Source organism: Anabrus simplex, chromosome 7, assembly GCF_040414725.1.
Source record: "Anabrus simplex isolate iqAnaSimp1 chromosome 7, ASM4041472v1, whole genome shotgun sequence".
Classification (NCBI taxonomy): Eukaryota; Metazoa; Arthropoda; class Insecta; order Orthoptera; family Tettigoniidae; genus Anabrus; species Anabrus simplex.
In genome coordinates, this window is record NC_090271.1 from 177854236 (window position 1) to 177871935 (window position 17700).

Sequence of the window (17700 nt, forward strand, 5' to 3'; positions counted from 1 at the left end):
TACGATCCTGTATTGGAGCTTTAAAATCCACACCTACCAATGCCCTCCTCGTTGAAGCCTGCGAAGCTCCCTTACAAGTACGTAGAAAAATACTTGCAACGAAATATTTACTTAAAAAGTTTTCATTCACAAGTCATCCTCTAATTCCGAAGTTACAGTTACTCTCGGAGTATTATTCAGTTAGGCGCCAGGGTTTAAGCAGATTGCCTGCATTGTTTCATGCATTTAATACATTAAAGTCGAAGCAGTGTACCTTAATACACAGTGCTACTTTACTACCCTATACTTTACCCTATCCGGTTTCTCATTTTAAGCCTCAAATCATTTGGCCTATGCGTAATGGCTCTACTACATTTCCTTGTCTGCAGGGGATCGAGATATGTCCAGTTAAACGAGTGAAATTTTATCATATTCCACGAAGCATAAACATTTTTACAGATGGGGCAAAGAACATTAATGGAGTCGGTTCCGCTTATTATATACCTTCTCTAAATTTTAGTGAACAATATGGTTTGCCTAGTGACTGTTCGATTTTTACGGCGGAGCTATTTGCCATACAGCAAGCCTTACTTTTTGTTCAGCGAAAGGGATATACGCGAGCTACAATCTATACGGATTCGCTGAGTGCATTACAATCTTTGGTTTCTGATGAGTTATCCTATAATTGGTATATTTACAATGTCAAGAGTATCCTTTATATGCTTGACAATGTCGGTATTTCCATAACTTTAGTATGGGTACCAGGTCACGTGGGTATCGCCGGTAATGAAAAAGCAGACTGTTTTGCAAAACAAGCTTCTCGTCTTCCTGTTCCGAATACTAACAATATGGTTCCAGCTTCTGATTATGTAGTTATTTTTCGACAGGAGGGACGTTCAGACTGGCAGAATTTCTTCCGACAAACTGCACAAGTCAAAGGTAAATTTTATTATCATTTACAACCAAGCCTTTTAGTTAAACCTTGGTTTATACGAGGATCTTATACTAGACGACATATTATTAACATCATTCGGTTACGGTTTAATCATGCCCTCACACCACAATATCGATCACGGTTCCATTTAACGCAAGATACCAACTGTCTGTGTGGTACAGATATCCGTAATGGAGATTCTAATCACATCCTCTTTGAATGTTCTTTGTATGCTAACCAACGTAAAAAACTTATGGCTAACCTCCAGCGACTTAAGCAGGTTTTTCCTACCAGTGTTTCTTGTTTGCTCTGTAATGCTACAGAAGAGATTATTAGAGTGCTAAATTTGTTTCTAGATGAAGCCAAGATCGTGTTATAATTTTGTCTATAATATCCAGTGAGAATTATTCATGCTTTCTCAGGTTCCATTTGAGTGATTCCTCATAGCATTAGTGTATTACTTATGAGTGCTATTTTGGATTCTTCGTGTGAGTGACGCTTTAAACGCAGTGTGATTGCAAGATTGGAAGTTTCCCGTATGACAACAGTCTATACTAGCAAAATGGGGTAGTTATGTGATATAGTGAAGTTTCGTGTTTTGTGTTTTTCTACTTGCAAGTTCAGGCATCAATTATTGAATTGAAGTGTTTTCATTTAGACTAGTGTGTTTACATGCGTAAGCGAGTATTGACTGGGTGAAATGTCGTAGACACAGCCCAATAAGCATCAGCAAGCAAGCAAGCAAGCAAGCAAGCAAGTGTAGTGGCTGGGTGAAATAATAGAGCCCATAACCTCTCCGACAACAACAACAACAACAACAACGCTGCCAAAACTACGTGTGACTAAATCCGGTTGCATCGCGCAGATCGTATGTCAGAATAGGGTTTAAATAAAGCAGGTATGTTGTCCAATTATCTCTAATGATATGAAGTCTTTCATTTCAACTTCAAGTCCAGAAACAAATGTAGTAGAGTAAAATGTTCTGAGTGTGACACATTTTTGAGGTTATTGGGGTTAGTTTGACCGCTGGTCAAAGTAGCCCACCTAGTTAATGTAAGCCACGGTCTAAACATTTACAATAATATTTCTGGTTTTATCAACCCTGATGGTGTGTTTGTATTATATTTCAGACATTCGTTCATCTCTTCAACACAATGGGTTGAGTACACAAACGAAACACCTTGAGTAGATGTTACAACACCGCAAGTCCAAGTGTTCTAAAGGCAGCAATGGCAGATGTAGAATCAAGGAAATTGTCAATTACCAAGGCAGCTGCCTTGTCATTAGAGAACGAATTATGTTATTCCTCACGAGACCTGATGTACTGAAACGAGGTTTTAAATTTCTTCAGCATGAAATAGTGCACTTCAATATTAACTAATATATGTGATAATAAACTAATAACAGTAGTAAATTTATTTGAAATGCCACAGGAATATACTGTATGGATGTTTATATCTGAATAAAGCCTATTTTTTCCTTAAATTAAGTTTGACATTAATTTCAAATTTGTGTAAACATTTTTTTTTTAAAACAAACATTCACCAATAAATGACCTCTAATATCTCCACATGCATTTTCTTCAGGTCAAGGAAACCTGTGATGGGGTTTACTATGACTGGCAATGATTATTCGGGCACAAAAACTTAAAAAAACACTCTGTGGTCAAAGTAACCCCATTTGCATGGTAACGTTGACTGGTTACTAAAGGGCTATTTTCTCATGCATAGTGCATGATTAATACATAGTCACCACGTATTGTTTACAGGAAGTATCAGCCCCTAAATTGGTATACTTTATTTCTTCAGGCGACATTCAGAAGTTATGTAAATGTAATTTGAATAAAAAATTCGGTCAAAGTATACCCATCTGACGGTAGTATTACTCTCCTTTGGGTTGTAATATGAAATTACGTTATATCTCCGGATTTTTGCTAAATACTTTTATTTGGAGACAACTGTGATAACTGTTAATGATCTTAATGACTTTAGTTGTCCATTTTCTTGATACATACACTGACAGTACCCCTCCAGTACTCTCTCTAGCTAGATGCCAAGTTTCAAAGCTAGGTATGTTATAATAGGATGTTTCTTCATCTGATAGCTAATTTTCTGTCATAACTATAATGTCAAGTTCTGTAACCTCATCAGTAATACGCATAATATCCTCAAACTTATTCCTAACTCTTCGTGCATTGATACGGATACATTTAAATTTAGAGTTTAGAGCTTGATTCTTAGTTTGTAATTTATAGTTTTCTATAGTATCACAGTGGATCTCGACAGAAATTATTTCCTTACTTCTATAAATGTCCTCTACCATTTAAAATCAGTATAAATTCGTGTGAATATAGTACCTGCAGTGTTTATTGTCTGGGTTTATTCTCGAGGTACCGGTATGCGATCTTTTCTGTCCATGTGGCAAATATTTGCCGTTCTGCTTCAGTAGCCAGCACCTTCTTGCAATGTTCTTATTCTTGGGCGAAAGGTGGTCATTAATGAATACTTTGCGTGATGGAGTCCGTCGCCTTTCCATATCCGAACAGCAGCAAGTTTGCCAACTTTTTGGTGACGAAGAACTCGGTGATAGGAAACCATCACAGTTTTTACGTCACTTAAAGTCATTAGCCGGTAGCTCACTTCATAACGGAAGTATATTAAAATAACTTTTCATGCGTCGACTACCACAGCACTTGCAGGCTGTATTAGCGGCACAGTTAATGCCTTTAACTGGTATAGCAGAGCTCGCAGACAAGATCTTGGAACTTTCACCTACTGTCACAGCACCATATAGCCACTTGGCCGTACATGCTACAGCTGCACCGAACACTTTAGCTGCCCAAATGGAGGAATTGACACGTAAAGTCGATGCCCGGGCACGTAGGCCTAACCAGCCCCAAGGCAGGAGTCATAGTAAGAGGAGATCTAAAGGCCGCGAACGTTCCCTTACGCCACAGGGCCGGCTTTGTTGGTACCACAAGAAGATAAAGCTGTAAAATATACTAGTCCTTGTTCCTGGCAGGCGGAAAATGGAATGAACAGCCAGTGAAGACGGCAACTGTCTGTTCTACATCAGGCCGCCGTCTGTTTATTTTTGATCAGAATACCAAAGTAAAATATCTGATTGACACCGGATCTGACCTTTGGTGTTTCCCGCGTAAGCTTCTGGGAAGCATTTGCAAACCTTCTGGGTATGAGCTGCGTGCTGCAAACAGTGGTACAATCAGGACGTATGGTAGCCTTCCCATGAACCTCAGCCTTGGTTTACGTCGTAACTTTCGCTAGCAATTTGTCATTGCTGGTGTTAGCACAACCATCATTGGTTCTGATTTTCTGGTTTACTATAACTTACTCACTGACTGCCGTAACAGATGCCTCCTCCACGGCACCACAGGCCTACATGTTAAAGCATTTTTAGCCTCTATTAAACAGGCCAGCGTAGAGACTGCTGCAGTATCCACCGACTCACCTTTCAGCATGTTGCTCGCTGACTTTCACTCTATTACTCGCCCACCTGGGATCCAACGTGTTATTAAACACAATACTGTACATCACATTAGGACAACCGAGGGCCCACTGGTCTCTTGTCGACCTCATCGTCTAGGACCTCAAAAATAGCAGATAACGAAGAGAGAATTCGCGGACATGGTAAGGTACGGTACAACGAGACCTTCTAAGAGTCCCTGGTCCTCGCCCTTGCACCTTGCATCTAAGCGGGACAACTCATGGCGTCCATGTGGCGATTACCGAGCATTGAACGCAAGGACAATACCCGACCGCTACCCGGTACGACACATAGGAGATTTTTGCCATAACATTGCTGGGTCAACCATTTTCAGTACGTTTGACCTTATCAAGGCCTACCAACAGATTCCGATTCACACCAGTGACTTTTGCAAAACAACCATAACAACACATTTCGGGCTGTTTGAATTTCCCTATATGTCATTTGGGTTACAAAATGCTGGACAAATTTTCCAGCGTTTTATGGATGAGGTCACTAGGGATTTAAACTTCTGTTTCCCATATATTGACGATATCCTGGTGTTTTCACGGGACGCTGAAGAGCATATGTACCATCTCCGCGTACTTTTCCAGAGATTAGCTGATTACGGTGTAGTCATAAATCCATCCAAGTGCGTATTAGTTGCAAGGGAGGTAACATTCTTGGGCTATCAGCTCTCAAAGGACGGTACAAAACCTCCAGCAGAGAGAATCCAGTCTCTCCTGGAAAATCCTGTACCGAAGACTGTCCAGGGCCTCCGCCGGTTCTTGGGCGTGGTCAACTTCTATAAATGTTTCCTACCACATGTGGCTGAATTGCAGGCGCCATTGGTGGACGTCGTAGCCAATTCTAAGCTTAAAGATTCTAAACCTGTCCCCTGGACTCCAGAATCGCAACGCGCTTTCCACTAATGCAAAGAAAGCCTAGCGCAAACCACTCAACTTGCTCATCCTTTGCCAGATGCACCTCTAGGTCTCTTTACCGATGCATCAAATACTCAAGTTGCATCATGTTTGCAACAGAAATTTGGACACCATTGGCAGCCCCTAGTATTTTTCAGGAAGACGCTTTCAGCGCGTCAGGTAACATGGCCGCCCTATTACAGGGAACTGCTAGCTGTGTACGAGGCTGTCCAGCATTTCCGCTTTAAACTAGAAGTACAACACTGCACCATATATACGGACCACAAGCCTCTGCTTTATGCATTTTCTCAACGCAGAGAAAAACTACCCTCAGCCCAAATTAATCAGCTGTCCTTCATATCCCAGTTCACAACTGATATTCAGCATATAAAGGGAGCAGATAACGTTGTCGCCGATACAATGTCTCGTGCTGAAGCCATCAGACTAGAAGATGATTACGCTGCATTGGCTCGATCCCAAGCGGACGATGACGAACTCAAAGCCTTATTGCGCGGTGGTACGTCGCTGACATTAGAAAAAGTAACCCTTCCGGGCACCACGACTACCATTATATGCGATACATCAACTGGAAAACCCCGTCCGTTCCTGACACTTCCTTTTCGATGCAAGTTCTTTGACAAGCTTTATAACTTAATCCACATAGGCATTCAAGCCACTTCTCGTCTAGTCTCAGAGAGATTTGTTTGACCATCTATTCAGAAAGACACTCGTGCTTGGACTCGTGCTTGTTTGTTGTGTCAACGGAATAAAGTGACGAGGCATAATATATCTCCTTTGGGGAATTTCAGAACACCCACAGGCCGTTTCAACCACATTCACTTGGATATGGTTGGCCCACCGCCTGTCTGCAAAGGCTATCATTATCTCCTCACTGCTGTTGACAGATTTACTCGCTGGCCAGAGGCATGGCCCATGCGCAGCATCACTGCCGAAGAAACAGCCGATACCCTAATAAGTGGTTGGATCTCCCGATTTGGTCTCCTTACTTGTATAACTACTGACTAAGGAAGACAGTTCAAGTCTACATTGCTTCGCAGAATTATGACACAATTTGGTAGAACGAATATCCGTACAACCAGTTACCACCCATCCGCTAACGGTATGGTGGAGCGTCTTCATAGACAGTTAAACGCGTTGCTGATGCATCACAGTGCAACGTGGATCAAAGCCTTCCCCTTTGTGTTACTTGGCATGCGTGCGGTTCTAAAGGAAAATCTGAAAGCTTCCCCCGCCGAACTATTTCTTGGGAAGCCTCTACGCCTCCCTGGAGAAATGGTTACTTCTTCTCCCAGTTCCTCTACTCCAGTCGACCCTTCCGATTTTGCAAATCAACTAAGGAAGGTAATGGCTGAACTCAGACCTGTTCCTGCCTCCCAGCATAGTCAAGAGAAAGTATTCGTCTTCGAAGACTTGGCAACTGCTTCTCATGTTTTCCTGAGAGCTGACCATGTGAAGCCTCCTTTGCAGCCCACATACTCTGGTCCTCTGGTGTTAGCTGTAATGAGAAGACTTTGACGCTAATGATTGGAAACAAGGAAGTAGTAGTGAGTACAGACCGTGTGAAACCTGCAGACATAGAAACAAACATTGCTGTTCCTACCCACACCAACACACCTGACACATCTGCTACCCCCATTTCATCCAGTCAACCTAGTACTTCTTTTACACCTGACTTATCTGATGCGTCATCACCACCCAGAAAGTACACAACTCGATGAGGATGAAGAGTTTGCTCTGCCCGTCCATTCGATTTGTGAACTTTCCTTCCCCGTGGGGGGAGTGATGTGGCGGCATCGGGAAGAATGAACTCGCCCTATATACAGAACGCACCCTTGTGCACGATGCAACATAGCATCAGGGTGTATAGCTTCTTGAAATAGCGTCATTCGGCAGCGTTGCGTGTGTATGAGCATGATCATCACGTCTCTTCCTGTCTCATTGGTATAATCAATGTACGGTATTTTATATGCAAAAGTGTACTAAAACTGTATGTGGTGACTGTGTAAATAAACCTGTTATCCATGAGGGTTGGTTTATTTATGGAAACGAAGTGGAGCCACCTACAACCAAGACTTCATAATCTCTTTAGTTTGACCAATACAATAATCTCATAAGATTTTGAAATTACTCGTGAAACACTTCGTTTATAGTTGATTAAGTGAACCTCAGTAAGAAATGTAATATGCAAATGAATACACCATTCATAGTAATTTCATCACAATCTAAGTTTTAATAACCTCACACTAACATGGAAGGCCATCACTATTTTATAAACGATCCCAAATAATATGATTCTCATAAGGACAGTATGCATTAATTATGCTGCCTGCCAATGATATATACTACTTCTCGTAAATAACATCCAAATTGTCCAATGTTGTGTGTGGCTGTGTTATCACTTCCATCAATATTAAGGGAGTAACATTGCCTATTAAAGAGCAAAGGATCACTGAAGTACACTGACTTCTGCAGAATACTGAACCACCAGCTTTGCTTGTACCCTCTTCCTAAATATCATCTTCACTGAAGTCGTCAATTACCTCCTTGGTCTGCATTTGCTAGTAAAATGAATATGCAAAATACACAAGTAATTATTTATGATTTAATAACTGACTAAAACTTAACATGGAAAGCTTGGACAAAAAGTCCACAAATAAATATACAAAGTAATTTAAAATAACAGCGAATAAAACATCATTTACTGGATGAAGAGTGATAAACAGTCTCTTTCGAGTCGTCATAATAGTCTGTATTTTGAAGTGTTCTTTTCCAATAGAGATTGTTCTTTTTCACATTTTCGTCCTCATTGGGCCATAGGCTGGTACTACTTTTGCTCATGACCTAAAACAAACAAGACTTTCTTTACATTTTATAATACAATAACAATTAGTTCTCATCAGTACACCACTCAAATATCTCCAGAAAGCCCAGTTCTACCCTTCCCAAGACAGCTGCCAGATAGAGTACCGGTATGTTATAGCCAATTAATTGTACACCAGCAGCAGTATTAGGATATTTAAAAATGTTACCTGTACAGGAAAACTCGCAAAATAAATTTCACTATAACGTACAGTAGGCTACATACTTCTTCATAATAGACTGTGAGGCCTTTCAGCTTTTAGTCTGCAAGCTTTTGTGAATTAACTATGCAGCTCCACAATTTTCTATTTGTAACCAGTTGTATGGTCTCATTTAGTTCTACAGTTCTTAATATTACATCATTAAATACCGAGTCTAAGTATGTTGGTCTGGTCTCCCTCTATTTCTCTTACTCAGCTGTCATTAAACACAGGTTGATGTAAAGATAGTTTTGTTTGAGAACTATCAACCATAAAGAAATGGAATTGGTTATCAAAAGCCTCCTGACACCTCCCTTCTTGCTGTGCACAGAAAGTCAATGTATGCTATGCACGTATTCAAACAGTTAAAATTTCTTCTGTCTCCTCACAAAAGGCTGACAACGATCATGGAGTCATTCTTCCTATTTTGTTTCCCACATCAAAGTTGCTGTATCGTGGATGTCAAACCACAGTTGGATATTCCGCGCCCAGAATTACCTTCTCTGCCTGCATCCAAATTTCCCTTCTGTCTTGCCTCCTATGATCAGTTGTATCAAGCGGTATTTCTCATTCTCTCTAGTTCCATGTGCAGCTGCAATCTTGTTCCTAGTTCAGCTCTGAGCCCCCAAAGTCACCTTCTGATATTACGCCCCTATGAATAAAGCATACGTATTGAGCCTTATAGCTGGCATCTTCTTCAAAGTTCAGGTCCAAGCTCCCTTAACCCTAAAGCCTATAAATGTTACACTGCCGAGCGCGTGGTGAATTTCGTGACACGTACAATTTCCTGGACAGATACCACTACACTGAGAGTATCGATAAGACTTCGCAGGAAGGTACTAGCAGCACGACGGCTGTAGCTCTTAGGAACTAAAAACTAGAGATGAAACACTCAGGTTGGTGAACGAAATTCACCAGCGCGCCCGGTTTAGGGTTAAGTCGCTTTTCCAATATTATGCCTATGAGTAAGACATACCGCATGTATTAAGTCTTATAGATGCCATCTTGTTCTATGTTTATCTCCAAGCTACCTTAATTTGCTTTTCAATGTTACGCCCCTATGAATAAAGCATATAAAACCATATAGCCACCATTCTGAGATCAGCTCCAAGCTACCTTAAGTCGCTTTCTAATGTTACGCCCCTATGAATAAACCATACTTATTAAGCCTTGTAGCCGCCATCTTGTTCCAAGTTCAGCTCCAAGTCCTGGAAGGTTACATTAGGTTAACGCATGGTCATCGTAACGTTAGGCCTGCAGTCAGCCAGGGTATCAAACTTGAAGTCTAAAATCATGTGTATTAAGCCCTATATCTGTCATCTGGTTCCAAGTTCAGCTCCAAGTCCTGGATGGTTAAATAAGTAAACGCGTGGTCAGCATAACGTTAGGTCTGCAGTTAGGTATTGAACGTGAAGTCTAAAAGCATACATATTAAGCTTTATAGCCATCATATTGTTTCAAGTTCAGCTCAGAGTCCTGGGAGTTTAACTTAGGTTAACGCGTGGTCAGCATAACGTTAAGCCTGCAGTTAGCCCGGGTATCGAACTTGAAGTCTAAAAGCATACATGTATGCCTTATAGCTGCCATATTGTTTCAAGTTTAGCTCCAAGTCCTAGGAGGTCAACTTAAGTTAACGCGTGGTCAGTGTAACGTTAGGCCTGCAGTTAGCCCGGGTATCGAACATGAAGTCAAAAAGCATACATATTAAGCTTCATAGCCGCCATCTTGTTCCAAGTTTAGCTCCAAGTCCTGGGAGGTTAAGTTAGGTTTACACGTGGTCTGCATAACGTTAGGCCTGCAGTTAGCCCGGGTATCGAACTTGAAGTCTGTTAGGTTAACCTTCCCACTCTTATGCGGTTAGCCCGTGTGTTGAACTTTGAGTCTCTTAGGTTAAAGCTTGTACTCTTAGGCTTCGAACTAGGGTCTGTACGGTTAACGCCCTTAGGCCTGGAGTCGAACCCGGGATCTGCAAGGTTAAGTCAAGACACATCACTTTGGAATATATACAAGGAACACTACTTGTCTGATGGTAATTACATTTTTGTATGTTATAACCACATGTATTTGTAGCGTAATACTCAAGTTACAACTTTTTTTGAATCATCCCAAATAAAGTTCTTATCATTTTTCTAAAGCAACTCTTTCTCAGCCCAGGATAAACGCACAGCAGCAAACTTGGGCTTGTTTTGAAGCACTCATTCATGGTTATCAGAAACTACAACAACTGTAACCGTACAGTGTGGTACCGAATTTATGAAGCGTAATATTGAAAGGAGGTTTTGTGTACGCCGGACCATGCAATCAACAGCAGGCCGGGTGGTGTAATCTGGCGCAGTGTTGTCGCGTTCAGTAGTAATCACGCACGCAACGAATACAGCTTTTCGTTTACTTTCAACCTCTAATTTAATTTCCTCTTATAAATTCCACAGTTGCTGCATCCCGACATACCTACCTTTCACAAATTAGAGACTTAAGATCACAGGGCTACAAGATCTTCTTTACAGACGAGACCTGGTGCGGACAGAACCATACTATGAAATATGGGTGGCAAGAAAACATGGTTGAAGCTTTAGAACAGGACGACTTGGCCGTGTGGTTAGAGGCGCGCGGCTGTGAGCTTGCATCTGGGAGATAGTGGGTTCGAATCCCACCGTTGGCAGCCCTGAAGATGTTTTTCCATGGTTTCCCATTTTCACACCAGGCAAATGCTGGGGATGTACCTTAATTAAGGCCACAGCTGCTTCCTTCCAACTGCTAGGCCTTTCCTCTCCCATCGTCGCCATAAGACCTATCTGTGTCGGTGCGACATATAGCCACTAGCTAGGAGAAGATTTAGAAAACAACTTTGACAACTGTAATCTGTACAGAGGGTACATTCAGCAAATTTATGGATGGCGTGGAGGGTTCAAAACACCGTCTGGAGCTGGGAAACGCATCATAATTTTACACATCGGAAGTGAAGGGTTTTTTGACGGTGCAAAACTTTGTTTTATTGGCAAGAAATGAAGTGATGATTACCACAATGAGATGAGCTCAACTCATTATGAAGAATGGTTCACGAAAGTCCTGGGTTTATTGCCTCAAAGGTCAGCTATCGTTATAGATCAAGCTCCATATCATACAATGGTCGATCCTTCATCTAAAAACCCGAACATGTCATGGCTGAAACCTGAAATTATATCTTGGATAACATCAAAGAATATTACACTACCACCTGGAGTTGACGATTATATCTAAATCAGAGCTGATTGTCCTTGGCAGGCCTTATTTTCAAACACCGGTAAAGAAGCTGGAACAACTGACTAAACGACTTCGACCAGATATACAGCTTGTTTGGTTACCAGTGGCCCATTGCGAGCTTAATCCAATCGCGCTCATTTAGGCTTACGTAAAAGGGAAAATAGCAAGAACAAATACGCTAACACATTAGAAAATGGTAGAGGTATGGAAGCAATTAACGCTTTATGCCGAGAAGCCTTACGAACCGTGACCCCTGAACTCTGGAAACAATGTATTAAACACGCTAGGAAAATTGAAGACCACTACTGGGAAAAAGATGGACTGTCTGAAAATGTCCCTTATTTCAAGCCAGTCATAATCAACATGAATTACAGCAGCACGATTCATCGGAACACAGTGATTTTTCAGACGAAGAAAATTGATAGAATTAAATATTTTAAATATATGTAAATAATAATGCAAATAACTCTTGTAAAAATTGTACAGTGTGATATTTCTAAATTGGGAAGTCAACCATTTTAAACCTGCCGTTGAAGGTCCAAAGCCCTTATGAGAAAAGGTGATGGGAAGTGGAATTTATAAGAGGAAATAAAATTAAAGGTTGAAAGTAAACGAAAAGCTGCGGGGTACTAGCTAAGAGCGTGCCCTTAACCTTATTTGGCTAAGAGCATGGTCTTAACCGTACATGACCTTAAGCTGGCTACGTGACCAGGCTTAACTTTACGGACCTCGAGTTCGACCCTGAGATTACAGCTCACCCTGAGGAAAGGAGACATAAAATCGTAACACAATATGCTTGTAACATGAATGTTGGGAAAAGCTTATAGTTGACAGAAGAAACCCCGATGGTCACTGATCATGAAACTGAAAATATTAATCCTATGAAGAGTTGGGAGGATAGGATTTCAAACATTATGCAAAACAGTGATGGTGATCAGCTGGAATCTTCTACTTCTGAGGTTATGCAGTTCTTTGCAAATCAAGTAAATCAATTACCTGGCCCTCAACATACTGCTGATAGATATTACGAAAGTAGAAATTTACAAAATAATCGTAAATATGACCATAAAACCTCTAGTAACCCACAGTGAAGGTCTAAAAGGTGAGAAGAGAAAAACAGAGAGCGTTATGCCAATATCATTTCTATAATCAGAGGCGGAAAATTGCTCGCAAAATTTTGGACAAAACTAATAAGGCCCATTCTTGTAAAATCCCAATAACTACGATTTCAGGTCATTTTGAAAAGACTTTTGGTACTGAAAATAACAATTCTCCTCTTTCTCTTACGGAAAAAAGCCCTGATTTACCTGCTGATATTAATAATTCAGTAAATGATGTCCAAGGCATTATACAACATTAAAATTGACACCTCACCAGGCCCAGATCATATTACAGTTCATGTATTACGTCACCTCAAGGTCACTACCTTTCTGACATTACTCATCAACACGATGCTTAATTTTTCCTATGTACCTAAAAATCTCAAAATGGCCAGAACAATTTTAATACATAAGGGTGGAGACATAAATGATATTAAAGAATGCAGACCTATAACCATATATTCGGTGATTAGGAGAATAACTGAAGGAGTACTAGATATGAGACTACGTTCATATGTCACACAAAGTCCTCACCAGCATGGCTTCTTGCCATTACCTGGAACTCATGTCAATGCTTCCCTCATGAATGGTTGCCTCTAGGATGCGAAACGTAACAAAAACGGATCGTTGCATCATTTTTGTAGACGTCACAAAAGCATTTAACTCTATCAGACATGAACACATCAAACGATCTCTTCGACAATCTGAAATTCCTCCAAACTTATGTTAACTAATTGAAACATTTCTTAAAAAGAGCACAGTTCAAGTGGAAGCTGATCATAAGAAATCAAGACCCACCAAAATTAAGTGTGGCGTAGCTCAGGAGTCCCCTGTCTCACCATTGCTGTTTAATTTAGCAATCAATACCGTAATACAAAATTTCACTGACCATGACATATGCCAACGTCGTGGATATATTTTATCTGATGTTCTACCTCTGTTATCCTCATTTGCTTTTGCAGACGACCTAGTCATACTCAGCAAAACAGAAAGTGATGCTACTACCTTGTTAAATTTAGCTGAAAGCAGCTTTGCAGAAATTGGTGTACATATCCATCCTCTTAAAAACAAATCTATAATCCTGAAGAAAGGTAAAATTAACTGAAGGAAACGTCACTACACTCGAAGGATCAATAATCCCATCGATAAAAACAAACAATGAACGAATCAAATGTTTAGGAATTGACTTCAACAATGAAATTTCTCTTGACAGACATAAACTAATAAGCACAATAACTTCCGACTTAAATAATCTGGTAAAAACAAAACTTCTAAAACCAGAGCAAAAGATTAAGATTATTAACGAGTTTATTTGGCCAGGTTTGATCTATCCTCTACAATGTGCCTCTTTGACACAACTATCAAACACTTTTCTTAAAGTTCTGGACAAAATTATAAGAAATTCTGTAAAAGAAATAATGATGCTGCCAGATGATACTTCAAATTCGATGCTGTATAGTGCCAGAAAGGTCAGAAGGATGGGAATAATTTGCGCAGACTGGGAAGCCAGTATACAGCATTACAATATTTGTAATCGCTTACTCCATATTCAGGACGTTCATCTACCATACGTAAGGAAGTTACCTGAAGAACAAGATATGGCACTTCACAGACTTGATATACAAAATGAAAGTCTTTCCCCCAAAGACTGATGGAAGAAAACCACGTGAAATTATGAGAAATCGATCCTTTCAGACGTGTTGCCAGCTACCACATAAAGGAAAGGGAGTAATGTTATATTCAGACTGCCCGAAAGCAAACTCCTGGATGACTCATAAATCACCTCTGTCCTCTTCTGAATACATAAACACAGTGAAGATGTCAAGCAACCTCACCGCAGTCAGATCGGTTCCCGGTAGGTCATCCAACACAACCTGTTGCTGCCACAATGGCAGCAATGACTGGCATTCAAGTAGGGCTTGGCTCCATATTTTTTTTCCTTCAGTACTGTAATGATTGGCAACTGTATGCGTTTAATTGTATGAATGCCTGAACGCATCATTTAATTTCGAAGGCACTATTTTTTGTGACAGAGAAGACTTGATACCACAAATCCATGCTGCTCATCTTGACTAGTGCTGCCATCTGTCACTTTTCTAGGAACTAAACTTAATATGACTAAGGGAAAATCCGTCATTTCTACTCCAAAATATGTACTAGTGAGAAGCCAGCATCAACACAACTGAAATTGCAGGGCATCTTTCAAAATCAAAAACATAAATGGATAACTTGCTTCATAAATCAAATAAATACGTTTGATCATTCCACACCTGTTGACAAAGTAGAGCATTTCAGTGAACGCTTACGTGAAGCTTTGGACAACTTACTCATCTTAGATGACTCGATTCAAGATCTGCTCGACAATGTAGAATACAATGCAGATACAATAGCATGTGAAGAGTACACAGACACATCAAACGAGCTGATGTCCTATTGCTTTAAACGCTTGGCCTTTGGACTGACATCCAATCCATTCCTCCTTTTGGCCACTATAAAGGAAATGGCCACAATGAATCGGGACAGATATACAGTTGCATCAGAGCTAGTTGACAAATCTATGTTTATGGATGACTTCACTGGAAGTGTTAATGATATCTCAAAGGTAATCGCTATACATCAGGAACTCACCGCACTCTTGCAACATATTAAACTCCCACTCTCCAAGCAGGCGATCAACTCGGAATGGTTGAAGATGTTATGGCACAATGAAAAGCTGGAGGAAAGGAGAGTGACGACCGTTCTGGGAGTAGACTGGAATACTGTTGAAGATTGTTTCTTTACCAACAAGGAGAAGATTGCTAGCAATCTCACGCACAAACCAGGAACCAAGAGAAACATTCTTTGTGCCACTGCCCAGTTCTACGATCCTCTTGGACTTTTCGCAGCAGTAGGAATTGTTGCTAAATTAATCTTTCAGGTTACCTGGCTCAGAGGTTTAACTTGGGAAGAGTTACTACCTCTGGATATAGCAAAGAATTGGCATTCGTGGCTTAGCAAACACTTCCTGTCATCTAGAAACATCCCCAGATGGATCCGGATGGGGCAGACAAATCACAAATCACATGTGCACGTATTCTGTGATGCCTCTGAGAGAGCATACGGAGCAGTTATTTATGTGACGTCAACACGGGACTATACCACCCCGCTCACATAGTTTGCAGCAAAAACAGACTAGCACCAGTGAAGAAGGTGACGTTTCCAAGATTAGAGTTGCTTGCCGCACTTATAGGCACATGCCTCCTGTGCTATTTTTGTGAGGAAACAGGTTTCGACCTCAACAGGGCCACTCTGTGGAGCGACTGTACAGTGACATTCGGATGGATAAAAAAAGACCCAAACAAATGGAAGACCTTCATTCCCAATCATGTAGCAGAGATAATTAGCACACAACTCCCAGCCAGTGGCAACACTGTCCCGGAGACCAAAACTCTACAGATTATCGCACGCGAGGGATAGACGCAGACCAGCTACTATCCTTAGAGATGTGGTAGTGTGGTCCCTGCTGGCTTACTCACAGTGACATTTGGCTACCTAACATAACAATGGAACAGCTGCCACTACCAGAGATCATAAAGCTGTCAAATGTGTTCGTGATCACCACTCCTAAACCCGTCCTAGGCGTACTAAGGTTCAGCATCTACTGGAAACTACTACATGTCACAGCGTTGGTATTTCCATTCATACAAGCTTTCAAAGATAAAACAACCTGTTCTAACACAATGACAGCCGCAGAGTTGCAAACCGCCAGAACATATTGGATCAAAAACGTCCAGCAAGAAAAATTTCCTGCCAGGGTAAGCGCACTGCAGTGAGGTGTACAGCTACCCAATGCATCTAAGCTTGCAAGCTTCAACCCCTTCATAGACCAAGGTGTAATCCGACTAGGTGGAAGACTCCAATGTGCAGAGTTGATCAACAAGCAGAAACTGCTAACTGACACACCCGTATACGACTGCACCACTTAGGAGTTTGCATCGCATTAGGATATCTATGACAAGAATACTGGATTCTCCAAGCTAGGTGAATGATTAAGAAAGTACTCCACTCATGCCTACCATGCAAGATAGCTCAAAACACTTGCTTTAGCGAGATAGATGCTCCTCTACCCCTTGATCGAGTACAACCTACAGAGCCATTTTCTGTAACAGGTGTGGATTTCACTGACCACCTTTATGTTAAATGGGGCAGAGAAGTTAAGAAATCGTACATAGTTCTGTTCACTTGTGCCTCCACTCGTGGACTCCACCTAGAACTATCCACCGATATGTCAACAGAAAAATTTCTGATGGCTTCCCAAAGATTCATCAGCCGACAGGGTATACCCCACACCATATACTCGGAAAATGCATGCATTTTCTCTGCAGCGAATAAGGAACTCATGGCCCTCAAAGACATCTTGATAGACCCCAGTATGCATCACAACTGTGCTTGTCAAGGAGTCCAATAGAAATTCATTGCGCCACGGGCAGCTTGGTGGGGAGGATTCTGGGAGAGGATGGTCAGTTCTACCAAACGATGCCTGCGGAAGGTTCTAGGATGCTCGCAGCAGGACAAGGAAGGCTTGTACACAACACTTGTCAGCATAGAAGCCGCTCTTAACAGCAGACCGATCGCCAAGGACACAAATACTGGCGATGTTCTGACTCATTTCACTATCTGGTCGGGAAAAGGTTAACAGCCATGCCGTTTGGAATAGAACCCATGACAGGGAAAAATTTGTCACCGGAATTTAAAAAACAAGACAGCGAGTTCTTCAAGATTTCTGGAAATGTTGGAAAGCAGAGTATCTTCTCCAGCTGCGAAGCTACCACAATGTGAAAAGATCACACAATCAACAGGGTTCACCAAGGATCGAAGATGTTTCCCTCCTCCAGGAGGACTCTAGGCCATGACACATACGGGAATGAGCGAGAATAGAGGAGCTTCTCCCAGGGAAAGATGGAAAGATCAAAACAATCATC

General features: G+C 41.2%; 1 protein-coding gene across 1 annotated transcript in view; it reads right to left on the reverse strand.

Moving 5' to 3' along the window:
- Positions 1–7972: 7972 nt before the first annotated feature.
- The window catches only part of LOC136877767 (restin homolog), a 151466-nt gene continuing 141738 nt past the window's right edge, over positions 7973–17700 (reverse strand). Inside the window, exon 13 of the mRNA XM_068228738.1 lies at positions 7973–8181. Within this exon, the coding sequence (XP_068084839.1) occupies positions 8035–8181 (147 nt within the window). The 3' untranslated portion in view covers positions 7973–8034. The remainder of the gene's footprint in view (positions 8182–17700) is intronic.